Genomic DNA, 26,995 nt, shown 5'->3' with positions numbered 1-26,995 from the left:
AATTATTTCAAACTAAGAAGATAAAATAAAAAGATCAGCATGGGGAGAAGTGGGGAGTGGACCTGTTATAAACTGCCCTCCAATCACCTACTGGAGTTTCACTCCCACTAACACTATTAAGAATCAGCTAAAATAGTCATTTTTTTCATATATAAAACATTATCATAGAAATGTTTTTAAAACCCTGAATATTATTACTAACCTCTTTCGAATTCTAGCATTAAATAGCGGTGCCTCAAAACGTGGATTTGTACCAACAAGAAGGACAACATCTGCCTCTTCCACACCAGCAATTGTAGTATTAAGAAGATAATTGGAACGTAGATCTGTGCTAGAAACATGAAATATAAAATGTTAAGTTTACCTTAGACGATCTATGAAATACTCTCCTGTCATCAAACCCATGCCACTCCCAGACAAAAAAATTTTATGAAGTATTCTTAAGTTACATCAAAGGTTCACATACTTATTAATAACTGGATTCTCTAATAGCTCATGGTTTGACTTTGGTCTATATGTGAAAATAAACTGGCAGGTATGTTGGAGTATCCAAGTTGTCAAATAAAAGTCACTGATGCCATAGATGTGCTGTTTTAAACACAACTTGTAACTGGGAAAAAAAAAAAAAAAGAAAGAAAGAAAAAAGAAAGCCTAGATCCTAGCTTCAAATTTCTCACCCAGCTCCTGCGGTAGGGAAGACCTCTTCGGTGCACAGGGTGTCAGAGTCCACTCTATTTAGTAAATCTTTGAGAGCAACTAGGGCTTCAGCATCCACCAAGCCACCTGCAATTGCTGCCACATCGTTGCCTTGAAAACTCTGCAACTAAAAATGGATGAAAAGGCTCTCACCAAGAAACCTTCACTGAGCAAAAGACCACAATGAAATGTTCAGAAGATAAAACAATAATATCATTTTCAAGTACAATAAAAGCAACAAACTTCTGACTAAAAAGTTTTTACACCAATTATTAATCTGAAAGTGAGAAGAAGTGTATGTGGGGCCAAGGTTAATAACACCAGCTTGGAATAAGCTGTATGTATGTATGTATGTATGTATGTACGCACGCAAGCATGCATTTTATTTATTTTTGGCTATGCTGCATGGCATGTGGGATCTTATTCCCTGACTAGGGATCAAACACTTGCTCCTTGCAGTGAAAGCAGAGTCTTAACCATTGGACAGCCAGAGAAGTCCCTGTTTATTTTAAATTAGGAAAAAAGGGCCTCAAATTGAGGTCTGGAAGATGAAGACTGTGGAGTTACAGTTAAACACAACTTCTTCTGAAGCATCTGTCATTCCTTCAAGCCCCTTATGTACGTTGCTTCTCTCTGACCAGAAAGCCATCCCCCCATTTTTGCTCTTGCAAGTTTGTATTCATGCTTAGACTTTGCCTAAGGAATCCCCTTACCCAGGTAATATGACAGCCCTGGTTAGGCATCCCTCCAATGTGCTCCCTCACACATTATTTTCTGCACAACTACCCAAAGCAGCATATGATAATTGCCTAATTATGCATCTTTTCCTAAAAGATCGTGGGAGGTAGGAACCATGTGTTAGTGGTCTTTGTATCCCTACATCTAGCATGACATCTGTCATATGGTTCTCAATAAGTGTCTGTTAAATGGAAGGTAATCTTGGCAAGAGGAAAGAAGTGAAGAGAAACATATCCCCTCTTCATTAGAAAGATGTGCTTTGGAAATCACAAAAATAGTTATTCTATATTTCAATTTTTTACCATTCCAGCTACACGAGAGAGTGCATCCTCCCAGGTGGTATATGTTAAAAGCCCCTTTTCATTTCTGACCATCGGTTCGGTAAGTCTTTGACGTTTTAGCCCATCATAGGCAAATCTAGATAACAGAAATTACACCGTTTGTGGAATCTTGCTAAAAAGGCAACTATGATTTTCAAGTTTAAAATCTAAAAGAAGTGTTATTTAAATACAGTACTGGTGAAAGGTCAAACAAAATAATAAATACTTGGACACAAGTAATTATTCCAGGTTTTTTTGGAGATGAACTAATAAATATTTTACAAACATCATCTAAAACTAAAATACCACCTAAAATGTTTGAGTTCTTATAATTTATTTTCAGCTACCTGAACAGTCTTAAAATTGCAACACACAAAAAAATCTGGTAGCTGAAAAACCCCAACCATTCATAAAACTTGAGTATCTCTACATATTTCATCAAAATTATGTTGTGCAAATTCTAACTTATATTTAGCTTCTATTCTCCAATGAAACAGAGACAAACTGAAATAGATTAAATATCTTAATTACTTCAACTTCTCCATCTGGGAGGAAAAAAACATATTTCTCAATATGAAAGCCAGTTAATATGAAAGCCAGTGATATACCTAGGACTATTAATGTCAGTTTTGTACAATTCTCTATATAAATAGTCCAGATTTCAATAGTCTATATACATTAATTTGCAAATATAAAACACAGTTCCTTAAAATGAAAATTACTATAAAATTTCCTTTAAGTCAATTGCAAAAGTTAAAGAAAACAATATAGCATATACCTGGTTTTATCAGAGATCCACTCTTCATTGATGTCCTCATGCATCCTTGGCAAAATCCTCATCACCTCTCCAGTTCTTGTGCTGACAACAATATTACTTCCAACTGCATCCATTACATCAATGGATTCTGTCTTTCTAAGAAAATAAACACATATATTTACTAATTAATTTTGAGAATAAGGACAAAGTTTCTGTTACCTGGTTTACCAAAGACAAAAAATTTTACAAAGACTTTCCTTTCTGAATTTCTAAAAATAATGGAACTCAGAGGAATAGTGATTTAAAATATATATATACATATACATATATATGTATATATACACGCTCTCATATTTGAACAGACCGTAATGCAAGGATGAAGCCTTTAAAACTGTTATCTAAAACAAAAGCCAACTGGAAAGGCTGCAAACAGCCAAATCTGGGACAGAGTATCAAAATAAATAATAAGAGGGGCAAGATTTCGCAGTATAGCTGATTAAGGAGCTTGACAAATCCTCCCCCCAAAAGCAAAAATAAAGCTAGACAAAACTGACAAAAGCAACCAATTCAGCTCTTTGCAGAGCTAACAAAAGCATACAACATCATGAGAAGCTTTTATGTGTGGAAAAACTGATACTAAACTTCAAGTAAGAACAGTGGAAATCAGTGTTCTGGCTTTGGACTATTTTTATCCCCTTTCCCACCACCCTGAACTGGGTTCTGCCAAGATGGGGCAAGCTATGAAGACAGCAGCTTCTTTCCTACAAAGCACTCATTTGATTCGGAGAAATGGGAAAAGTTGTCTGTAGAAGTAATATCTTGGAGGTCGTTGAGCTCAGGAAAGTCAAGGGTCTACTAGCCAGAGGCTGCAGTCACAGTCAGGGCAAGCATTCCTAGCGGAGGCTGCACATATGTACAACAAGACCAGAGACAGCTCAGGCTATTCATACTCTCCTGGACAGCACAGAGACCCTAAAGACCTGGTGTAAAGTACAAACTGGGCAAACTTGAAAACAGCCTTATCTCTGAATATGCTTTTCTATCCACATATAGATCCACTGGCAGAGGATGGAAGCTTTACTGGTTCAAAGAATTTGAGCACCATCATTATCTGACTACTAATCTATGCAGACATACAAGCAACTCATAAGAAGCCTTGCTTAAAAATAAAAGCGAGAATATTAAAATATGTTCAAAGAAATAAGGAAAATCATGTTTAAAGATTAAAGGGAAGTCTGAAACCATGAATTAACAAGTAAAGATTCTGAGTAAGGATACAGAAACTATAAAAAAAGAACCAAACAGAAATTCTGGAGTTGGGAAGTATAACTGTAATAAAAAAATCACTATAGGGGTTGAATAGCAGATTTGAGATGGCAAAAGAATGAACAAACTTGACGATAGATCAACAGAATTCATCCAATCTGAAGAACAAATAGAAAAAGAGATTTAAGAAAAATGAAGTGTCTCAAAGACCTGTGACACACCATTAAATGTAGCATTATATGTATTATGGAGAGGAGAAAAAACTCTCTACTTAAGCATTTCATTTATGTACTATCTCCTCACTGCCCCCAACCCCCTAAACCTTCTGTATACACAAATACATGTTTTAAAGCCTGGAATTTTAAGATACGCCCATATACTCTGGTAGAAGTTTAAAATTAGAGGGCAATTTGATATATTTCTAGAAACTTAAAAGTATCCAAACTTATTGCAACAATCTATTTCATTTCTTAGTCAGAAGAATCCAAGATATATAAAACTTATAAATAGGTTTATTATAGATTTGTAATTCTAAAGAAATAGAAATAAACTAAATGTCTAATAAGAATTGACTGAATAAAGTATGATATGTACACATGCTTGAGAATATAATATACAATGAGAGGAGATTATAAATTTTAAAAAATCAAGACAATCTTACCCCTTGGAAGAATAGGTGAATAAAATAATTTTGTGATTAAGTACTTTGGAATTAATTTCCAAGGAAACTACAATTAATTTGCACAGGTTCATCCTATCCTTCAATCTAACAACTTATCAGGACCTCCCTGGTGGCGCAGTGGTTAAGAATCCACCTGCCAGTGAAGGGGACACAGGTTCAAGCCCTCCCACATGCCACAGAGCAACTGCGCCACAACTGAGTCTGTGCTCTAGAGCCCGTGAGCCACAACTACTTAGCCCACGTGCTTTAACTACTAAAGCCTGTGCTCCTAGAGCTCATGCTCCGAAACAAGAGACGCCACCGCAAGGAGAAGCCCGAGCACCGCAAAGAAGAGTAGCCCCCGCTCGCTACAACTAAAGAAAGCCTGCACAAAGCAACAAGGACCCAACACAGCCAAAAATAAATTAAAAGATCAAGAACTTATCTTCCATTAAAAGGATTTTACTTAAAGCAAACAAAAGCTTAGCAGACCAGAACAATTAGAACTCAGGAAGAAAATGAATCTTAAATTTTTCTGAATAGTACTGAATTAAAGTACAAAAAATACAATGATGAATACCTTGTTTCCCAAGGCCGAGCGGTAAAGGCATAGGGCTTAGAGGTCAGGGCACCTACAGGGCAGATGTCAATGATATTCCCGGAAAGTTCAGACATGAACATCTTTTCAATGTATGTGCCAACTTGCATATCATTTCCTCTGCCTGTTGTTCCCAAATCATCTACTCCTGCAATTTCACTTGCAAACCTGCAAGATAAAAATGTACCACTGAATGGTCAAACCCAGCAAAATCACCTCCTTTCCTATTTATTATCACATACACAAATGATTTTCAGAACACTAAAAAGATATATTTTCAATGGTTAATGTAGTCCCTGAATAAAAATTAATAACAGATGTCTGCATTTAATTGTAGGTATAACACACATACAGAAAATTGCACAAATCATGTGCACAGCTCAGCAAGTTATCACAAAGTTAATGCTTGTAGATTTTGATTTTTAAATTCAACTGAAGTTGATATTAACTAAAAGTGAAAACTTAATCATTTTACTGGCTTATGTAAAAGCTTTGAATACAACACTGCTCTTCTTCCACCAAACAAAAGTTGCCATCCTTTCCAGTGTTGTTATTCCACCAAATTTTGTGAATATTAAATAACTAAACAAATGATATTCCAGAAGAGAGAAGGAAAAAAAATTACCTGATGCAGCGGGTACACTGTATACATCTAGTCATAATGGTTTTTACCAATGGCCCAATGTTCTTGTCCTCCACAGCACGTTTCCCCTCTAAAAACCGGCTCCTATCAGTTCCAAACATCATGGACTGGTCCTTAAGCAGATTACCAAAGAGTTAACCTAATTTTGCTAACAAAATTAAAACTTGAAACAAAAAGATTTAAGAAATTAGACTACATACCTGCAGATCACATTCACCTCCCTGGTCACAAATAGGACAGTCCAACGGGTGATTTGCTAGTAAGAACTCCATCACACCTTCTCTGTACAGAAAATTGTAATATATAAAATTACATAAATTGCTAGCGTTCAAATTGCTTTACAAATAGGCTATTTAAATAACTGTCACAGATGTATGCTCTCAAACAGTCAGTATGGATTTTACGTTTACTATCAGAAATGCCAATGTAACTATCCTAAGAGTAATATTAAACACATAATCTAAGAAATGTTTATAGGATCCAGAGTAAAATACTATTAGAAAATCATGAGTTTTAACAATACAGAATTACCAAAAGTTGCTGAATGGTCCTCAGAAAACACTGCCATTAATTCAAAAAAACATGAATGCAAAGCAAAAACATACACAATCAGTGCCAGTATAGTACAGTACAATATCACTGCAATAATCTCAGTTCAGTAAGCCCCAAACTCACTGTTATCACAAGCTGCATTAAAATGCCTTCTAAACAAGGTATTTTAATGCAGATTCTGCTGTAGGCTCAAAACCATAAATGCCTGATTCACCTCCTCTATGTGTACTCACTTCCAACTGCTCCTAGAAGCCAAGCATGACAACTTCTCAGAGTTTGATACTGAATTTCTTATCTATGGAAAGGTCTACATATTGAATACTGAAACGTGCAATTTTCTGCTCTAAGAAAAGTCACGATGCCGAGTTAACAATAAAGTACCTGGCTTTCTTAGTTTTCTCTGAGTTTGTCAGAATATTCCAACCTTTCATTACTGGCATGGCACAAGCAGCTACGACCTGGAATTTCAATGCAAAAATCTCTAAGTATTTGTATTTATTTGTAATTATAAGTAACCCAATACATAAAAATATCAAATTATACATCTGAAAACAAGGAAAGAACAGAGTATTTTTGAAGACTGAGTTTTTTAGTTTTCATATTTATAATATGATAATCTGACACTTTACATTTCTCTTAGAAACTAGACATCTTCTTAATTTTATTCTAATAATGAGATGTTTTTAATAAGGGGCTCTGAAAAACAACATCAAATAACTGTGTTTTGATTACCAGGCACTACTGAACAAGCCAAAACAAAATTAAACTGAAAGTGAACCTCTTCACTGCAACCCTTTCCTCCAGTGAAAATGTCACAGCATAAGCACTTCTAATGTGCTGCCTGGCAGCTCCACATCCTAGTTGTGTCATATAGCCATTTGGAAACACTGACTGCTCTAAGAAGGCCCCTTTAATTTCTAAATGTTACAATTATATGGCACTTGCATTTATAAAGCACTTTCTTCAATGTGTTTCCAGTTTTGAAATGAAGAGAATCAGTCACACAAAAAATAAATTTATAGACAAAAGTAAACAGGACCAGATTCTCGACTACAACAATACTGATTCTAAATAAAGTTTGCAGCAAGATTTAGAGTTTTCTGCCTTCTACAGCATGGTGTGGAATTTTAGATATCATGTACCTTAGGAGCTTTCTCAATTTCAACAAGGCACATCCTGCAGTTTCCAGCAACAGACAACCTTTCATGATAACAGAATCGAGGGATCTGCATTCCAACCTTCTCACAAGCCTAGAAGACAAAAAGTGTTTGCACTAGAATAACCTGACCTCATCCTTATCTTGTGTAAAACACAGGAAAAAGAAAAAACAAAAAAACATGAGGCCATCCCCTACCTATCTTATTACTCCTACCTACAAGTATCTCTATCATTCTAATTTCATCATCAAAGAGATTTCCCTCCTTTTCTTTGCTCTTGATTCTAACCCATCTGCCCTGAAGCTACCTCTTTAAAGATCCCACTGTGCCTATAACTAATGCGGAAGAAACTGGATAAAGTATCATCAGACTATGCTAAAGGCTTGACTCCCCATTTCTACTCTGAACCATTGTCTACATAGGCTCCTCCTTCAAATTCTGTCCCAGTGGTTTCATACCTGGACTTCCTCATTGACTAGCTCTCCAATTTAGATTAGACTCCATTTCACACCATACAGCTGACTATAATCTGGATCTATCTTTGGCCCCATATACCCCACCAAGGACTCTCACTCCGTTCCCAGTTCCATTTGCCTAGTGAGGGGATTAGTTCTGCTCTACCAATTATCCTTGCTCCTTCTCTGAGCCTATAAATGTACTCAAGTTTCCTCTAGAGTTAGATCTTCCACCCTTAGCCCTCACTCTAAAGCAATCTCATCAATTTTCAATATTTTAACTACTTAGCAGAAATGTATTGAGTCTTCCTGTGTGCTAGATGCAGTGGGTCAACTGTCCCAGCATTCACACTAGCTCATTTTACATATGATTATATCAAAAATGCCATTTGCAGCCCTGACAGTCTGCAGCGTTGATAGTTCTCCACTTCTTTTGATTTAAGTAGGCATTCGCTCATCTATACACAGGTAAAATTCAACCTATTTCTGTCCCCTACTATACATCCCCAAACAAGCTAACACAGCGAAAAATCACAAATACTCCTCTGCTCTTCATCATTCCTAAAGGCCTGTCTCTATCTCATTCTCCCTTGTTTTCATTCCCATTGCCACTATTTTAGGCCTTTTCATTTCCTGCTCCACTAATGCAAGACATACTCTTTCCTTGTCTCATTCCAATCTTATTATTCTCCAAACCACCATCCTCTACAGTCACTGTCATACTGCTTAGTAGCCATGAAAACTCTCGATGGTCCAAACTACAAGCTCTTTAACATTGCAGTATGTTGTCTTTAATGACTAGACCTTCTCTACCATAATAATCTGATTTCCTCTACACATATTTTATGTTCCATCAATACCAAACTACCTGAAGCTTCCTTGTCCACATATAAACACATACTCATCCTTTAAAATCGTCTCAGGGATCACCTGAGATATTCCTGACATCTCTTTCTACCACCTCCTACACATGCCAAAATACTCTCCACTGTACACTGAACATACTTTTGTTATATATTTATTGTTTACATGTCTATGCCCGACAGTCTAGAAATTACTACTAAAATGAATAAAGAGCATTTAGCTCTGCAATAATTTACAGTGCAATGAAGCACTGCTTCTTCACGACCAACTTTGTTGGTTCTGGAGGAATCTGGATAAATTAAATATTTAGGGCATAAATTCGAGAACCTACTACCCTCCATTTATCTGCTTTGTAGGACACATTCCTAGAAATAGTATTAAAAATAGAAAGGTTACATAAATGTGAAAAGCATCAAGCAGGCTCACAAAGGTTACCTTTCCTCCAAACTTACCTATATTAACTAATAATTTATTTAGGTAACTTAAAATTTCTAAATCAGAATCTATTTGTAAGGCAGAAGTGAAACAAAAGAATTGCCACAGTTCACTAAGAAAGTCAGAAACAGTAATGATAGCTCACTCTGAAATGCTAAGATTTCAAATCAAATTTATTTTCATTTAGTTTTAGTATCTATAGCTCTTTAACGAGCATTTGTCAAGGAATCTTGAAAGTTTTAAAAGTAAATGAACAGCATAAAGAAAACAAATTGTTTTTGTTTTTTTTAGTCAGAACATACACAAAAATAAAGAATTAAGATGAATGCGTACTTGGAGGACGGTAGTTCCTGGTTCCACCATGACAGACTGACCATCGACAAATACTTCAATCAAGTTGCTTGCTGCTGTGGCAGTTGTTCGAACTGGCCATCGAAAATATTGAGGTGAAAATGAAATTAACAGAGTTCAAGTTATTATAGCAGAGGATAATGGATTAATTAACTAACCTACACATCTAAATCTTTTCCTCATTTTATACTATTCCCTTCTATTTTTCTAGACATAAACTTTTAAAATATTGAATTAGAGGAAAGCTTTTCAAATCCTGAATACCAAACAAAAATGGTTGCCTATTTTTAACAGCAGTTTAAGTTGTAACTTTTTTTTTTTTTTTGGCCCTGCCTTGAGGCAAGCAGGATCTTAGTTCCCCAACCAGGGATCAAATAGTGTCCCCTGCATTGGGAGTGCATATTCTTAACCACTGGACAGCAAGGGAAGTTCCAGTTGTAACTTTTAATACCACCAAAAATATGTTCCTGGGAAGACAGAAACATAATGCTCAAAAACAGAATGCTGCTTTTTCCACTCTGGCACTGATGGGCAATTCCCACTACTTTCTATTCCATGATAATTTCTATAAACTGTTTAAAGTTGTATGATTCTATTCAGCTTGGGTCACTGTTTCTATTTTTATTTAAAACATATTATGGGTTTAGGGTCTTTCAAGAAACATTCCACAAACCTAGGAATTTACAAAGACAGAAAGTCTAGTACCCACAAATGCAAATTAAAAAAAGGATACTCACCAGATCCTTTAGGAGACTTAGAAAGGCCTACTAAGGCCCTTCTTACAAGTATCCTTAACATATTGCTAAGAATAAAACAAAGAAGAGTTATATTATCATAGGAAAAATAATCCCAATTACAAACTTTTTAGTAACAGTTTATGGTTTTTAAGCACTTCATATACATACATCATTTCATTGAACATTTCACAAGTCCTGATATTTCTCCTCAAATTCCAGAGATGAGAATACTCCATCTCAGACAGATTAACTGACTTGCACATTGTCAAGAAGCTAAGAAGGAGCAACTAGTATATAAATTTGAGCCTTCTAATTCTATGTAAAGGGCAGTTCTATTGTTTTTAATTATAAACAAATGATCAAACTGAAAATCCTACTATGTAGTAAAATAAGTTTCAGGAATTAACAGTAAGAGATTATTATTGTTACGTAAAATAAAATACCTTTCTGTCTTCATTTCCTGCTAATAGGCATTCTAACATTCTATGTTCTGAGCAGTTATCTACTAAATGCTTCTGAGATATTCTAAGCTGGTTCACAAGCCCAAGCCTTAAAAAGTCTGGAGTGCCATTTTCTGTATGGAGTAGTACGTTTATCTTACAGATTTGTAATTATCTGTTTATGTGCCTGTTGTACCACCAATGCATTACGAACTTCTTGAATCTTTCTATCTCAGTACCTACTACCCCCAAGGCTGGCACACAGTAAGCTCTAAAACAGTGGTTCTCTACAAGAGACAATTTTGCTTCCCAGGGAACATTTAGCAATGTCCAGACAAATGGTCTGTCGTCATGACTAGGGGAACACTATTGGCATTTACTGGGAAGAGGTCAGGGTGCTACTAAAGATCCTACAATGTGCAGGACAATCTCTCATAAGAAAGAAACATTAAAGTGTCAACAGTGCTGCAGTTGAGAAGTCCTCTCTAAAGGATTTGCTGAATTACTAAAATAGATGGAAGTGGATTATAGAAGTTAACACCAACTAAAGGTATACATAAAGGTATACACAAGCTGAGAAAAATTATCTGATCTTTTAGATTTTTTTGTCCATTCACTAGATCCTATGGACAAAGCATTGAACTTTCTGTCTACTCACATGATTATGTGGGATAAGCATGGAATTTTTCATTTGGAACTCTTAAAAACACAAATTATGTGATTCACATGTATCACAGAAAGAATTTCAAAGGTTATAGTGGAAAACAGTATATATACATAAGTTTTAAGCATCAAGTTTCATGGAAACTTCATTAATTCAATAAATAATTCAATAACTCAAAAAATTAATTAATTCAGAATTTGTGACTGAATTTGCAGACATCTGCCACCTACTGGTGAGTGACTTTTTTGTAAATCACAGTTTCTGTTTCTTTATCTGTTATCTTTATAGAAGAAAACAATACCTCTTAGGCTATGTGTTACTAGTAGGAGCTCAACAAATGTCAGTTAAATCTGAATTCAATTCAATTTAGATGGTACCAGCCACTGAACATCAGTTTTAAAGAGCTCTTCCCTTGTACCCCTTCTCTTTACTATCAATACACACTGTGTATGTGGCTTCCACACTGCTCCTAAAGCCCCCTCCCATCTTCCCAGGAGCTGTGACCTCAGACTAAAATGCTCTTCCCTCAGATCTTTTTGGCCCCTCCTCATTCTTCAAACATTGGTTGAAAAGGGATTTCTCAGGGAGGTTTTCCTTGACCAGCCTAACTAAAATATCCTAGCTACTCCCCAGTCATATCACCCATTTAATTCTTCCCTGTGGACTCACTTCTAGCTTATAGCAGACATTTAACAACTACTTGCTAAATGAATTCTATCTCCACTCTCTGGCCCTCACTTCCACTTTCCTGGTTATTAAAGAGTGCAGGTGCTCTGGCAGCCTTATAACACCCTGCTTAAAGATGCACACACAATTCAGTGCAAAAAAAGACATTCCGCAAAAAACCAACTTGATGTTTATTCATCAGAAACAGCTCACATTTCATTTTCTATAACCCTCAATTCGATTTTGAGCAGAGATGTGTCTGATCCACGCTTTCACAGTACATGTACATGCATCACATCCCCCAAACTTTTAAACAACGTAGCTTGATTATCTGCACTACGACCTTGGGCCAAGTTTTTTAACGTCCTTTTTCTTCCGTTTCCCCACCAGTGAAAAGGATAAGAAGTGCTACTCAAGGCAGTCCATGCACAAAACCAATAAAAACAAAATAGAAGCATGGACGGTTGCTAAGGCAACAGCGTTCAATGATGCACCATACCAGGTAGGTGTTAATTTGGAGATAAAGGCTCAGTCTTTAGGCCAAAGTCACTTGACACAGGTCCTCTCCCGGGGAACATAACAGCCTCCTCCTCCCCAGGAAAGGGACTGTCTTGCATTCCCCTGCAGAGGGAAGGTCACCTACAAGGCTGCACTCGGGCCAGCGCTCCCCAGGGCCTCCGGATCTCCTCCTCCTCTCTGCTCTATCAGACCAGAGACCTTGGCTAACAGTCCTCACCTGACGGCTCCCGGGGGGTTCCCGAGGAGGCGGGGTGGGACGCGGCGCCCAGTCAAGGGCAAGAGGAGAATGAGTAGGCTGGGCCAAAGGAAACAGCCTCGTAAACAAAAAAAGCTGGGGACCGAGGCACCTCAGCCTTCTCACCCAAACACAGTCTCACCTTCTCCCTGGAGCCGCCGAGGTTGCCCTGCAGAATTGTCTACACCACACTAACCCCTTCAAAGGCCGGGTTGCTCATTCAATATGGCGGCCTTGGGTATCTCCGTCAGCTGGGCCTGGAAGAACGGAAAGCCGAGAGGGACCAGAATCCCCAATTCGACAATTTCCCGCTTACATTGAGCTCGGCAACTTCCGTCAGTTCGACAGAGGGCGGGCTGGAGGGCGTAGCAGCCGGAAAGAGGCGGGGAGGGGTAAGGAGGCCGGTTCGGACCCGCAGTTCCGCCGGAAGTGGCCCAGCGGTCGAGACCGAGCACCTTCGGTCATCTCCGGCGCTTCAAGGGGTGGTTCCTGTAGTCTTAGGAAACGTTAGCGGTAGTAATTTAAGAAATACATGTTTTCTTAATTGATTTCCGAGCCCAGAGGAACACCGGCGGATAATTTATGGGCCGATAACTCAGAGCCCTTGACTTTTACGTTGAGGAATCTTAACGTACTTTGACTTTTAACCTTTACCCTGCGGCCGGGGGCACTGGAGAGAAACGCCTCCGTCTCTATATAAGGCATTTCCGGCGTTTTTGCGGCCCCTTTTCTCTCTTAGCGCTCGGCGGCGAGTGCTTGCGCTCCTCTTTTCCTCAGGTGCCGCTCAGTTCCCGATTAGCCGTCGCCATGGGTTTTGGAGACCTGAAGAGCCCCGCCGGCCTCCAGGTGCTCAACGACTATTTGGCGGACAAGAGCTACATCGAGGGGTAGGCGGATGGGCCGGGGTCGGGGCCGTGCCGGGAGCAGTGGGGCCACGTGGCGCGGCCTTGGCTGCGGCTGGAGGCAAGGAAGCCCGGCCCCAGGGCTCTCCCGGGGGAGGGGGCTGCGAGGGGAGAAGGGTTAAAAATGTGCTTTTTTTCCCGCTTACTTTACTCCACCAGGTTTTTCCGCGTCTTTGCTCATTTAACAAACGTAAGCCTACTGTAGGTCCACGTTAGCGACTGCAGTTTCTGAGGTCCAAATGTCAGGCGTGTCTCAGGATAGCGCGGAGAACCGAATAAATGATCCCTGATCCTAAAGAGCTTATTTTTTACAAAAAACTAAAGCTGCCTAGGTAGCTCGGTAACAAAAGGGCGCCTTCCCACTAATTAATTTGATGGTCGTAGCGTTTGTCGTTTATTTCTTGGTGTTTGTAGTATCTTTTTTTTTTTAAGGCGTGTGTAATTACTTTTGTATCATTGGCAGGTATGTGCCGTCACAGGCAGATGTGGCAGTGTTTGAAGCAGTCTCCGACCCACCACCTGCCGACTTGTGTCATGCCCTACGTTGGTATAATCACATCAAATCTTACGAGAAGGAAAAGGCCAGGTAAAATTATCTTAGTGTTTATCTGAAGAATAGAATGCTGTCTAAGGTTAAATTCGGGGCTTTCATGTGACAAATTAGGGTTCAGGCTACTTTAGTTTTGTTTGAATATTATCAGCTAAATTTCTCAGACTTTAGAAGGCCAAGAGACCAGAATCCTCCATTTTTTCACGTAACAGGTAAGAGCATGACAATTTCAAAGAAAAAAATTAATGTCAGTGTAAGAAACAGAAAATTTTATTCAAGCTATACTGAGGATTATAACCTGTGAAAAGCCCCTCAGAAACCTCTGAGAACTGTTCTGTCCATATAAGTTTTGAGACAAGGCTGTACATTAAGTAATATATCTTTGACAGTTTATACAATCCAGATCTACAGGTGCAAAGCGAGTAGTGGGTCATGAAAGAAAAATCCTGGCCCAAAATTGAGAAGGAATGTTATCTCCTCAGGAGGGTTGGTTAATGCAGATGCACAATACACTAGAGGAGAGAGAGGTGGCCCAAACAGGCAAAGAAAAATTTTGCTTAAATTTTTCTTGTCTTGCCACAAAATATAGATTTTACTTCATTAACAACAGCAGTTCAGGCCCCCCTGCCCCTGCTGCCACTAATGTACCTGACTCTGGCCTGGGGGACCCACCTCTGGGGTGAGCGGGTGGCTCATTCTTTCAGTCCTTCCCCATTCTTCTGAAACTAAGAAGGATGGAAGTTTGGGAGGGTGGGGGTGGACTCCAGGTCATTAAGAATGGAGCTGAGTATATTTATAAAATCTCAAACAGAAATACTCGTTCCGAAAGTAAATCACTGTGCATATTGAAAATAATGTTTCACATGCTGCTGATGTTTGTTGGGTGAGGAGCTAAACATAAAAGCATTTACCTGGGAGTGTTGAAGGGTAAAGTACAAAAGTGGTCTATTAATAAGTTGTAATGGAAACAAGTTCTCATGTATTGTCTGAAAAGGGACATCATACCTAACAGTAGTTGATTAAATTTTCTTCAAGCTTGCCAGGAGTGAAGAAAGCTTTGGGCAAGTATGGCCCTGCTAATGTGGAAGACACCACAGAAAGTGGAGCTACAGATAGTAAAGATGATGATGACATTGATCTCTTTGGATCTGATGATGAGGAGGTATGGCATAAATTGACGTATGTGCATATCGTTGTGCTTAAGCACAGGCTTTGTAGGCAGGTTGCCTGGGTTTGAATCCTGGCTTCACTTTATTACCTGCCTTTTAAAAATTCTCACTGGCTACATGATGAATAAAATCAAATCACCATCTTTCGGCTGAGTTCGTGATGGATTTGCTTTTTTCTGATAAAGCTGGTCTCTCCTATGACCCACCACACCAGTTTTAAGTTGAGAAACAACCAGCTTTGTGACGTATATTAAATTTTCTTTACAGGAAAGTGAAGAAGCCAAGAGGCTAAGAGAAGAACGCCTTGCACAGTATGAGTCAAAGAAAGCCAAAAGTAGGTCATTTTATAATTTGTGTTTATTTAACTTAATTGCTTTCATAATAATGTGAATAATCTTTTTTACACTTGATCTTAGCCAAAAGGCCGAGAAGCGATGAATAATCTTTTTTAAAGACTGATCCCCTAAGTAACTTCCTTTCCTTCACATTCATTGAATATGTCAATATTTCAGAACCTTCTGTTGAAGTAGAGCTTCAAAACCTCCACAGCTACTGGTCTGCAGCTGTTCTTACGGTAGCAGCTGTGGCATTCCTCTGTGGGAAAGAAACTGTTACACAACTAAATACCTCTTTCTCAGCAAAATAGAAAGTGGGCATATGTGTGACAAACAAGGTGTACATTCTGTAGTTTTATGTGGCTAAGGAGATGATGCGTTTAGAAACAAATTTGTTTAGTGTCTTGGAATAGGGCAAAAGTAATTATTTGAATAATGCTGTTTCTTGTACTCTTTTAGAACCAGCACTTGTTGCCAAGTCTTCCATCTTATTAGACGTGAAACCTTGGGATGATGAGACAGATATGGCAAAATTAGAAGAGTGTGTCAGAAGCATTCAAGCAGACGGCTTAGTCTGGGGCTCTTGTGAGTTTAGTCTTTGCTTTTTGACACTGGCATCTGGGATTTGCATACAGTTTCAATCTTTGTCAATCAACAGGACTTTTCTAACAGATTTTTCTTGCTGCTCTTTTCAGCTAAACTAGTTCCAGTGGGGTATGGAATTAAAAAACTTCAAATACAGTGTGTAGTAGAAGATGATAAAGTTGGAACAGATATGCTGGAGGAGCAGATCACTGCTTTTGATGAGTACGTGCAGTCTATGGACGTGGCTGCGTTCAACAAGATCTAAAATCCCTCATGGATCAGTGCCCCTAAATAAAAACTTGAAAGACAACCCTTGGCTCTTGACTCCTAGATAAGGTGGTATTCCTTCCACTATGAGGGAAGAAGTTCCATGGACAGATGTTTCATAAATAATGTAAATTTGGGCCAGCATTGTCATTCAACATTTAGCCCAAAAAAGGAGGGAACTACCTGTTACAAATACTGTGACTATGCATAGATGTAGATTTTATAAACAAATTAACAGACGTGGACCCAGTACAACTTCTCTACCCATTAGTGATGTCTTCAGTGCGTAACAATAAAACTTTTACTGCAGTATTTCAAGTGTTTATATTTGTCTTGTTTTTTAAAGGAAATTGGGGGAGGAGGCAGGTAAACTTGACTGAAAATTTTGTAGTAAGGGTTTTGTTTGTTTTGACCGCATCACTTTTGGGACCATCCAGGGGTCAAACCTGGGTCCAAAGCAGTGAAAGCATGGAATTCTAACCACTGGAGCACCAGGGAACTCCCAAGAGTTTAGATAATTGGTCCCATATATAATAATGGTTCAAGACCTTGCCCCTTGAAGGGGTTACAAAGTTACTTAATATCTGAGCTGGCTTTCCTCAATGAGAATGTTGGGAGTTTCTTAAGGAATCATAAGAAATGAGTCAAAAACAAAGTGCTTAGGGCAATACCAGGCACATTGTGCATAATGGTATTTTGTAAGATAGTTAATAAAACACTTGGAGATAAAGGAACTAATTTATAGTTAGTAACCAGTGACTTACGATGGCTGACTCCATAATTTGTTGTGACCTAGCATCTTCAAGTTAGGGGTTGTGACTAAAAAAATTCACACAATTGCAAATCCCACCTAAAAATAATGTTAAGAGTTGGGATGTGCGATTTACCAAAGGACACCTAACCCTTAGGAGGGGAGGATTCCCAGTTTGTCATGAATTATAAGCCTTTGTCAAGGCAGATGTTGCAAATTTAAGTGATGCCTCCTGTACTGTTCAGGGAGAACTTGTGTTGAGTGTGTGGTTTTGAGTAGTGGTGTGTCCCGGCGGGGAGGCTGTGTGGGTGATTGATCCCTAGGCTGTGGTTCATGAGCCTGGCTCAGGTGTGGAGGTGGGACATTGTACCTGGGTTTTTAAGTCTGAGCCTGTTGGGGTGGGGGGAACTTGCTGAGGTGGTGCTGCAGGTGGCTGTGCTGAGAGGAAGGCGTTCCTGTAGTCAGGTGATAGTCCAGTATTGGAAACAGCTGCATCTTAACAGTTAATTTGGGGTATATCAAACACTTGAGTATATATATTTTACAGTAGTTTTCACAAAAGTAGAGCTTGGGAATTGTAGAATTTTAAACATCTTCATTTTGTAGTCTCTTCATAGGTCAAAGAGATTAAATGTTTGAGGTCAAAGTTTTCCTAGCAAAACCAGACAATGCTGTTTTCTTTCCTCTCAATCTGATTTTCTTTGTATGTGACCACCTTGAATGTGGGAAATTTTTTAAATTCTAAAGAAAATGTACTCAATTGGACATGTATGTACTGATGAATAAAATCACGTTCAACATTTACTCTTACAGGCCCAGTCTAAAATCACAGGGCAAATTTTCAGGTTGTCAGTATTGTGAGAGCCAGCAGAGGGCAGCACTTTATTTTCTGGAGAAGAGGAGAGCCTGGGGGGTTCTGGAAGTGCTATGGAAAAGTAGAGGTGTAGTGGCTAGTCAGTAGCCAAAAATAATTCACAATCACTGACATGAGTATCAGATAGCTTAATTTGGTACCAAAATATTAAAATTAGTATTAAAAATTATTGGTGATAAAGAAAACCTAATGATTAAAAATGTGGTTGAAAGTAAGAGTTAAAAAATTTAGTCAATTCAAACTACACCTGTCTTGCAAATTTTAAAATAATGAATGATGAAGCGTGTGACTTTAAGATCTTGACTCCATGGCCTTGAATAAAAAAATGTATTTAATGGTATCTTTTAATGTCATTTTAAAGGATAATATATTAACATCATTAGAAATTCTAAAGGTTATATAGTGAAGACTCCCCTGTCTCCCAGGTCTCCCATTCACTTCCATAAAAGCAACCAATGTCACCAGTGTCTTAGGTCTTTCCAGAGCTAGTCTAAGCATTACATATAGACTAACTAGCATATGACACAAACTTCTGCATCTTAAGTTTTGTCCATAGAAACAGACTTGGATATCTTGGAGATTATATCTTGGATATTCTGTATTGGTACATAAAAGACTTTCTCATTTTTTAACGGTTACATAATCTATTGTCTCGTATTTAACTAGTCTAGTTATTGGATCTTTAGTTTGCTTTCAATTTTTTGCTATTAGGAGCAATGTTCACATATTCATGTGAGCCAGTATACTGAATGAACTGTTTTTTGAACCAATGGGTTCAGAAGGCATAGGTATACATAGAGAAAGATTTTTTTTTTCTGTTTCTAGCTTTGGAATAAGAACCCACCTTTTTTTTCATGCTCTGTAAGTGTTATACGACCCTGAAACCTTGTTTCTTTTTCATATTCAGCCATCTCTAGTACAGGACTGGGCACAGTGGGGGAATTCAAAACTGATATATTCAGTGTCACTATGTTAGATGCTATAAAAATACAAAAGGATTAAGAAAATAACCATAGGGAGGTGGTTAAAACATAATTAAAATTGTTAAGAATAAAAGTCATTTTGTGTTTAAACAAGTAGTCATCCCTCAGTATCCAAGGGGGGATTGGTTCCAGGAACCACCCCCAACCCTCGGGTACCACACCACAATCCTCAGATGCTGAAGTTCCTTATATAAAATGGCATAGTATTTGCATATAACCTACTAACATCCTCCTAGACTACTTATAATACCTAATACAACGTAAATGCTATGTAAATAAGTTGCCAGCATGTGATAAATTCAACTTTTGCTTTTTGCAACTTTCTGGAATTTTTTTCTTTTTTCAGGTATTTTTGATCTGTGGTTGGTTGAATCTGTGGGTGTAACACCTGCAGAGAAGGAGGACTGACGGTAATCCGAAAGTCCAGAGGGTCAAGGAAGGCTAGAATTGAATAAAAGTTTTTTAGAGGAGTTAGGACTTGAGCTGGATGGACCTTAATCAGTAATTCGTTTAAAAAAATAAAAAAGTTCCAGGACGGTATGAAAGGCAGAATGATAAAGGCAAGAATGAGAAGAGATTCGGGAGGCATTTAGACCAGTTTGGCAGGATTCTGCAGTGTCAGTTTGGGATTAGATAGGGTCAGGTTGTAGAGGCATCTGAATTACAGGCTGGCTGGTTCTTTGTGGGCAGTGGGGAGCCTTGTTGCCAGAGAAGAACAAAGGCAGAGCAGAAGTGGAGGTGGGAGTGGGTGGGAGGGGTGGGGATGATAAAGTAGATGAAAGGAATTAAGATGGGCAGACTTCCAGGCATAAATTAAGTCATGGGGATGGAATGTACAGCACAGGGAATACAGTCAATGCAATTGTAGTAACAACTTTGCACGGTGTCAGATGGTTACCAGATGTACTGTGGTGATCAGTGTTAATGTACATAAATGTCAAACCTCTATGTTGTACACCTGAAACTAATATAATACTGTATGTCAACTATATTTCAGTAAAGAAAAAAAAAAGGTCAGAGTGCTGATCTGGAGATGATGTGGATAGAAGCAGGGAAATAGGAGGACTGTTTTAACAAACAGGGCTAAAATTATGGCACATGTGAAACATTTAATAAATTTAATATATTTACTTTAGAAAGTAATGGAGACTAGCAACATTGAAAAATGCTTGATTTTTCATTGACTATAAATAACTATGAAAAGATAGGCTTAAGAACAAAGACAGATACAAAAAGAGTTGCATTAGTGTTTTGGTATGTATGTATAATTTTTTTCCAAACAAATACATTTGGTAATGGCAGTTACTGTCCTTAGAATAAAAAAGTAAAAAAAAAAAAGGCATGTCTCACATACATTGTCTAATGTGATTCCCACTATAAGCCTGTGAGATAAAGGCAAGCACTGTTCTCAGCACTTAAAGATGAGGAAACAACTCTGAAAGATGACTCCCCAGTTATTCACCTGGTAAGTGAGAGCAGAGGAACTTAAATCCAGGTCTTCATGGGCCAGATAATGTATTGGCAATAGCATGGGGAAAGTTCTTCATCCCTGCTTTCAGACAATTTGATCCTGTTTCATCTAACCCTTGCTTCATACCCTCAGTTAGGAAAAGTAAGATATCACACAAGGGTAAACTTAAAATGAAAATTGAGACAGACAGACAGATATTCTGTCAATACATGCCCTGTATAGATGATAATAGTTGCATTTAGAAAATATCCCAAATGGAAGTCTGTCATTTGGAATGTCATTGGCCTGAATAGCTTTTAGTGGTGTAAAAATCAAAGGAAACTGTCCCTAGACTTCTAAGTACGCATCCCCCAAAGAACTACTGCTCATATGTGAGAATATTGAAGAACTATGAATTACTATTCAAGTCTGATTCTAACCTGGGAATCTTCTGTCCTCATTTTGTCCTTGTAAAATGGGACTGGTCTCTTTTCTGAACACAGCCTATTTTCCAGCCTCTGAACATTTACTCTTGCTGTGTTACCTACCTGAAATAAGCCTGTTTTTTCACCTGCACTTGTTAAAATTATAGTCGTTTTCAAGATGCACTTAAATTACCTCTTTCCAGAGGTCTTTCATTCTTTTTCCTGCACCTTGCAGCCTCTCAGCCCATAATATCCTTTTATAGTATTTATAAACTTTAAAAATTTTTTTCTGTTTTTAAAAAACATTCTATTTATTTGGCCATACCTCGTGGTTTATGGGATCTTAATTCCCCAACCAGGGATTGAACCTGGGCCCTAGGCAGTAAGAGTGTGGAATCTCACCCAATGGACCTCCAGGGAATTCCCAATAAACTTAAGAAATTTTTTTTTTTCTTTTTTTTTTTTCTTTTTTTTTGTTTTTATTTATTTATTTATTTATTTCTATGGCACATGGGCTTAGCTGCTTTGCGGCATGTGGGATCTTCCTGGACCAGGGCTCGAACCCGTGTCCCCTGCATTGGCAGGCGGATTCTTAACCACTGAGCCACCTAGGAAGCCCGAACTTAAGAAATTTTTAAATAAAATTTTTAAGTTTTGGAGTTCTTTGTGTAAGTTCCCTTATTCTTCCTATGAGAACTTTACGTTCATTCAAGAGGAGGAAGGGATCTGACATTTACTAAGTAATTACTGTGTCAGAAGGTGCCAAAAATTTCACTGAATAAGTATAATACTAGGTAATATTATATTAATAGTAGGTATTTATAGGGCTAAGCACCACTTTAAGTGTTTTACCTGTGTCAGTTCATTTAATTTTCACAATAACCCTATGTAGCAGGTACTACTATATTGTGATTTCGTTTTGCAAATGGGGGAAACTGAGGTCTAGAAATTTGGATTAATTTAGCCAAGGGTCATAGAGCTAGAATATATTGGAGCCATAATTCAAAGCCAAATATCCTGCCTTTGGAGGCCCTTAAACTTGTCTTCTGTTTCGAAGAACTTCCTTCCATTGAGAAGGGGACAGGTCTGTCTTCTTTAGTTTATGCCCTAGTCCCTGGGATTCTTTGTTCTCTTGCCAACTAGGCATTGAGCTTCCCTGCAGTGCAGTCCTCTCCTCCAGCCCCTCTGTCCTTTCAGTCATTCATCCTGCTCATTAGGGGCCATTAGACCCCTGGAGAGCCGCACTATCCAGATTCCAGCTGCCAGGAGAGGAGGCTTGGAGTCTCCAATCCTAAATCCAAGCTTGGGTCCTATGCTATACTTTGGATCTTCCCTCAAGCTGAGAATAAAAAATTAACTCCTGTTTCTGCTGAAAAGTTCCTGCACTGGTAGCTACTTTCTACTAGTAGATTCCTGTAAGTTACATCTCCACTATCAGCTTTTTAAAAAGCCACTAAAACTGGAGTTTTTAGCCTGGGGTACAAGGACTCCCTGAAATTTTATTTAAAAGCATTTTTCTGGGGAAAAAACCCATAACTTTCATTAGATTTTCAAATAAATTCAGAGTATTTATTAATTCTGACTTTTCAAGTTTTTATTTATTTATTGGCCGCACTACACGACTTGCAGGATCTTAGTCCCCCGACCAGGGATGGAACCCAGGCCCCCAGCAGGGAAAGCACGGAGTCCTAACCAGTGGACCGCCAGGGAATACCCTCAAAGTTTCCTTTTTCTGTTCTAGAGCCAATGACATTTTTCAGGATCTCAAATATTTTCATAAGCCCTTGGAAAGCACGCAGGTCCTAGTTGCTGTGCCCATAGCCCAAAGTGGGGGAGAAATAGCTCTGCACGGGTTCCTAACTCACAACGCTTAGGAAGCAGGGCCCTGAAATGTAACTTCCAGACCACCACCTGCTCTGCAATGTAGTTTTGCCCCTGGTTGCTTAATCCCCTTCCTTCCTGCTCAATCCCCTTCCTTCCTGCTCCTCAGCCTTCCTCTTTCCCTCCCCAGCCTTGAGAGTCAGTCTCTCTCTTTGCCCAGACGAGGGATGAACCTACAGAATTCTCTTTTCTTTCTTGGATCCTCCAGCTTTTCTCCTGGTCCTGGGAGCCTATCCCTTGAGGGTCATGGGGGACCCCAGAGTGGAATATCACAAGCCCTGGTGGTGCAGGGGTAGGGTTCAAGGGTGCACAAGGGCTGGAAACCACAATGAGCCTTTCTCTCCCTCTCTTCCCTTAACCCCTGCTGGGTATGGAAAAAGCCAGGAAGCTTGGGAACAACAGAAATTTGGGATATGCTGAGCTATGCCACACATTTTTTTTTCTTGGAAAAATTTCCAAACCAGGTCTGATTGTTGCATGGGGCTAACAGTAAAGAACAGAGCCGATAAATGATCTGATATTAGCATTTCTAAAAGCTAAGATGAAATAAAAAAGGATACTGATTCAAGAAATGACATAGCTCCCCTCACGACTTTCAAAATAAAACTGGGAAATTATATAGAAAATTAAATGTTTTAAAAATTGCAGTAAGTAGCAGGCTTTCTATTCATAAAAGACAAGGGTACCAGCAGAGACATGGAAAAGGGGCAGGATCTTTAGGAAACCCCAATGGCAAGGACATAGATTTCCAATGTTTCTTCACCTGCACACTGGAGGCCATCTCTTTCCTCTCTGAACAGTCTATTCTTGGCTCTCTTATGGCACTTACTACTCTCTGCCTTGTTTTAGGATTGTTTTTAGGCAAGTTTAATCTCACCCCCTATAACTACCTTATGCATCTTGGCATCACTCACAATATCCATCTACCATGGTTCTGCATAACACTTACTCATCTATTTGCTAAAGGGACAAATACTATCACAGTCAAAATACTATTAGTCTTAAATGCAACAGATGTGCACCATGAAGAGGTCACTGACTTAAAGGTATACCTTGTTGGTGTTATAAATATAGAAATAGAAGGTAGAAATATATCAATATATCATACATGTTTTATTTTTCTGAAATCATCCTGATATTGAGCTGGCGTATCTACTATCTGGATGTCAGTGTTTCATGTTTATAGCAATCTTATACTTACTTGCATACATACATACTCAGAATTTTCCAAAAACATTTATGTTTATAATGATATCATGGGGGAGTAGAGATGGGCATATATCCCCACTGAGAGGTGGGGTCTATGTCCCCTCCCTTTGAATCTGAGCTGGCCAGGGACTGCTTTGGTCAATAGAGGACAGTGGAAGTGATACTGTGCCAGTGTCTGGCATAGCCTTTAAGAGGAGTAGAAATTTCCACCTTGGTCTCTTAGAGTCCTACATTGCCATATAAGTCTGGTACTCTGAGGTGCCATTCTGGAATAACCATGTAAAGAAAAAGGAGAAGAGAGGAGGGGAGGGGAAGAAGGAAAGGGAGGGGAGGGGGAGGAGGGAAGAGAGCTGCTCAGCCAGTCCCCAGCTAAATCTCAGCCAGTTGGGTCATCCCAGTCCAGCTGAGGCTCCAGATGTGAGGAGAGAGGCGAAACTCCCTTCTGAGCCTTGTTTAAATTGCTGATCCTCAGAATCGTGAGGTAATAATAATAACAATAATAATAAATTGTTATTTTAAGCAACTAGATTTCGGGGCAGTTTACCAAGCATTCATAGTTAACTGGAACAATTTTAACCTACTATAATCAACTATTATTTTAATTCATAAATGCACAAATACAGATTACACGAAATAAAGAAATTAAGCACATATGTTGCATTTTAAAGCTAGGTCTAATAGGTTACTTGTGCAAAATTAAAGTGCGCTTAAGCACACATATTTTTATATTTTTGAAATTAGTCATATTTAATATTAAGATTTAGAACTTTTAAAGTCATTAAAATTGAGAAAATAGTGTTGATTAATCCATTAATTAATCCACTTGCTAATTACAGTATAACTAGCAAGGATCACAGATAATTTAAGATTTAAGTTGCTGGAAAAAAATGAAGATCCTTCTTATGTTTATATCAATAGAAAAAAATGATGCCAATAAAATGACCGGCCTTTCTCACCATCTGAGATGCCCATGCTCTGTATGTGGAGTGTGTTTCTCTCTCTAAATAAATCCACTTCTTACCTATCAAAGAAAAGACCCAAAACAATAAAGAACATACAGTCAGCTCTATGTCTTGGAACCAAATAATCTGAAAGCATGTCAGGAGACCCACACAAAAGCTGTATACTGATTCATGGAAGAGTAAGAATTCATTGGGCTGTTTCCAGGAGACACAGATTCTTGGTTTCAGAGTTCCTGAGCTGTTCACTCACTGTGCCAGAACAGCTCACTTCCCACAGTGTATATTTTAGTATCTCAGCAATTGAGGCCCGAAAACGTGCTTGAAACTTCTTACTAATTAGGACATAAAGGATGGGGTTCAGGCAACTATTGAGAAATGCCAAGCCAGTGGAGACGGGGATTCCAGCCTGCAGCACCTGGTGGAAATAGCTATTGTGGTGAATCATGAGCTCCCAAATGCTAAACAGGTGAAAAGGAGTCCAGCAAATCAAAAAGGCAATGACCACAGCCAGGATGGTCCAAAAGTGCTTACTGGAGATCAGGACACTTCGCTTCTTCACCTTGAAGATGAGGCACAAGTAGCAAATGCTCATTGTTAGCAGAGGGAAGAGGTACCCAACAATAACTTTCACCCAGGTCAGAACATGATGCCTCATCAACGTGAGGTCAGGATCATGCTCATGGAAGTTGTTATAGCAAAGAGTGTGGTTATTGAACTCCACGGTTTCCCGGAAGAACAGGGCTGGACCACCCATTAGTGAAGCCAAAAGCCAAACAACTATAATAACCATCAGAGAGTTCCTTAGGGTCCGGTATCGATGAGATAAGACGGGATGGATCAGGTAGATATAGCGGTCCAGGCTTATCACCGTCAGGAAGAAAACACTGGCAAACATGTTCAACTGGGCAATGAAGGAATTGGCTTTGCACAACCAGATGCCAAAGGGCCAGTGGAAATTCATGGCCACGTAGGAGATGTACAGGGGAAGGAAGAGAAGGAAAATGAAATCTGCGATGGCTAGATTGAGGAACCAGAGAGTGGTGACTGTCTTCTTCCACTTGAATCCCGTGAACCAAATAACAATGGCATTTCCTGGAATGCCCAGAACAAATGCTAAACAGTATAGCACCAGAGAGACCCAGTGAACAGCTCCCAGGTGTGCTTTCTCCTCCAAATCAGTCTCCAGGGAGTAATATTCCAGCGCATAGGAATAGTTCTCAAATTCTTCAAATAATATTTCCTCTAGATCTTCCATGACCTTGCTAAATGCAGGATGAAGAAATCTATGGAAGCAAATTTAAAAAGAAAGAAAACAACTTTAAAGAGAAATGTTTAGTGAATGATACAGAACATATGGATAAAAATATTTATCTTAATAGGCACTAATAACAATTTAGGGCCAAAAGGGGGACATAACTACAGAAGTACAGATTTTTTTTAATTAGAGGAAGCTATGAAAAAAGATACTTATTTGAAATATTTGGCAAAATGTTTCCTAGAAAAAAAATCTACTCTTTCAAAATGGATACAAGCAGAAACAAAACCTGAATAGACTGACAACCGTTACAGAAATATCATGCATTAAAAATTTTTTTTTCATCTTATGAACTAGAAATAGTATATTTCTTGGTAGGACTTGTGGTTAACACTCTAGATGTCCAAGTCTTAGTGGACCTAAGTTTCGCTATAATTATTCTCAAAGCTGTGAGAGTTTATTTTTGTAAAGTATTCAGTAAGTGCTAAACTAAAATGATTGACTCTATAGGTGCAATTCCTATGTTCATAATGGTTGTAGGGCTGACTAGAGAGAATCTAACATTCAACAAGTATTTATTAAGTTCTTGCCAGGCATTATTATTTTATGGAAGATGCAAAAGAAAACAGATTAATACTTATGT

At 38.6% G+C, this 26,995-nt stretch overlaps 3 protein-coding genes and 2 non-coding genes across 9 annotated transcripts in view; 3 read left to right on the top strand and 2 right to left on the bottom strand.

The window, feature by feature from the left end:
- The window catches only part of NDUFS1 (NADH:ubiquinone oxidoreductase core subunit S1), a 30,245-nt gene extending 17,224 nt beyond the window's left edge, over positions 1–13,021 (bottom strand). The window contains exons 1-12 of one of the 2 annotated variants that reach the window (XM_057745112.1): positions 12,897–13,021; positions 10,231–10,295; positions 9,476–9,567; positions 7,374–7,481; positions 6,613–6,689; positions 5,880–5,961; positions 5,662–5,792; positions 5,019–5,204; positions 2,533–2,667; positions 1,737–1,851; positions 678–823; positions 203–331 (exon numbers count right to left, since the gene is read on the bottom strand). In XM_057745112.1, the coding sequence (XP_057601095.1) occupies positions 203–331; positions 678–823; positions 1,737–1,851; positions 2,533–2,667; positions 5,019–5,204; positions 5,662–5,792; positions 5,880–5,961; positions 6,613–6,689; positions 7,374–7,481; positions 9,476–9,567; positions 10,231–10,291 (1,262 nt within the window). In that variant the 5' untranslated portion in view covers positions 10,292–10,295; positions 12,897–13,021. The remainder of the gene's footprint in view (positions 1–202; positions 332–677; positions 824–1,736; positions 1,852–2,532; positions 2,668–5,018; positions 5,205–5,661; positions 5,793–5,879; positions 5,962–6,612; positions 6,690–7,373; positions 7,482–9,475; positions 9,568–10,230; positions 10,296–12,896) is intronic. The other variant, XM_057745114.1, reaches the window with a different exon arrangement.
- A 175-nt stretch (positions 13,022–13,196) lies between these two features.
- On the top strand, positions 13,197–16,605 carry EEF1B2 (eukaryotic translation elongation factor 1 beta 2). The gene is made up of 6 exons (XM_057745119.1): positions 13,197–13,641; positions 14,120–14,242; positions 15,242–15,368; positions 15,643–15,709; positions 16,170–16,295; positions 16,406–16,605. Exons 1-6 carry the CDS (start codon positions 13,562–13,564, stop codon positions 16,558–16,560), a joined length of 678 nt encoding a protein of 225 aa, XP_057601102.1. The 5' UTR covers positions 13,197–13,561; the 3' UTR covers positions 16,561–16,605.
- On the top strand, positions 15,485–15,563 carry LOC130859721 (small nucleolar RNA SNORD51). Its single transcript, XR_009055277.1, has one exon. It is a non-coding gene; the product is annotated as a small nucleolar RNA SNORD51 (small nucleolar RNA).
- Positions 15,917–16,049, top strand: LOC130859724 (small nucleolar RNA SNORA41). Its single transcript, XR_009055280.1, has one exon. It is a non-coding gene; the product is annotated as a small nucleolar RNA SNORA41 (small nucleolar RNA).
- Positions 16,606–18,176: 1,571 nt separating the features above from the next.
- CMKLR2 (chemerin chemokine-like receptor 2) overlaps positions 18,177–26,995 on the bottom strand; it is a 55,473-nt gene continuing 46,654 nt past the window's right edge. For all 4 annotated transcript variants that reach the window (XM_057745118.1, XM_057745116.1, XM_057745117.1 and 1 more), the window contains one exon: positions 18,177–26,380. In XM_057745118.1, coding sequence (XP_057601101.1) covers positions 25,285–26,352 — 1,068 coding nt within the window. In that variant the 5' untranslated portion in view covers positions 26,353–26,380 and the 3' untranslated portion in view covers positions 18,177–25,284. The remainder of the gene's footprint in view (positions 26,381–26,995) is intronic.

This window comes from Hippopotamus amphibius, chromosome 8 (assembly GCF_030028045.1).
Source record: "Hippopotamus amphibius kiboko isolate mHipAmp2 chromosome 8, mHipAmp2.hap2, whole genome shotgun sequence".
NCBI classification, from domain to species: domain Eukaryota; kingdom Metazoa; phylum Chordata; class Mammalia; order Artiodactyla; family Hippopotamidae; genus Hippopotamus; species Hippopotamus amphibius.
Note: the sequence above shows the minus strand (reverse complement) of the source record. Positions and strands in the feature narration are given on the sequence as shown.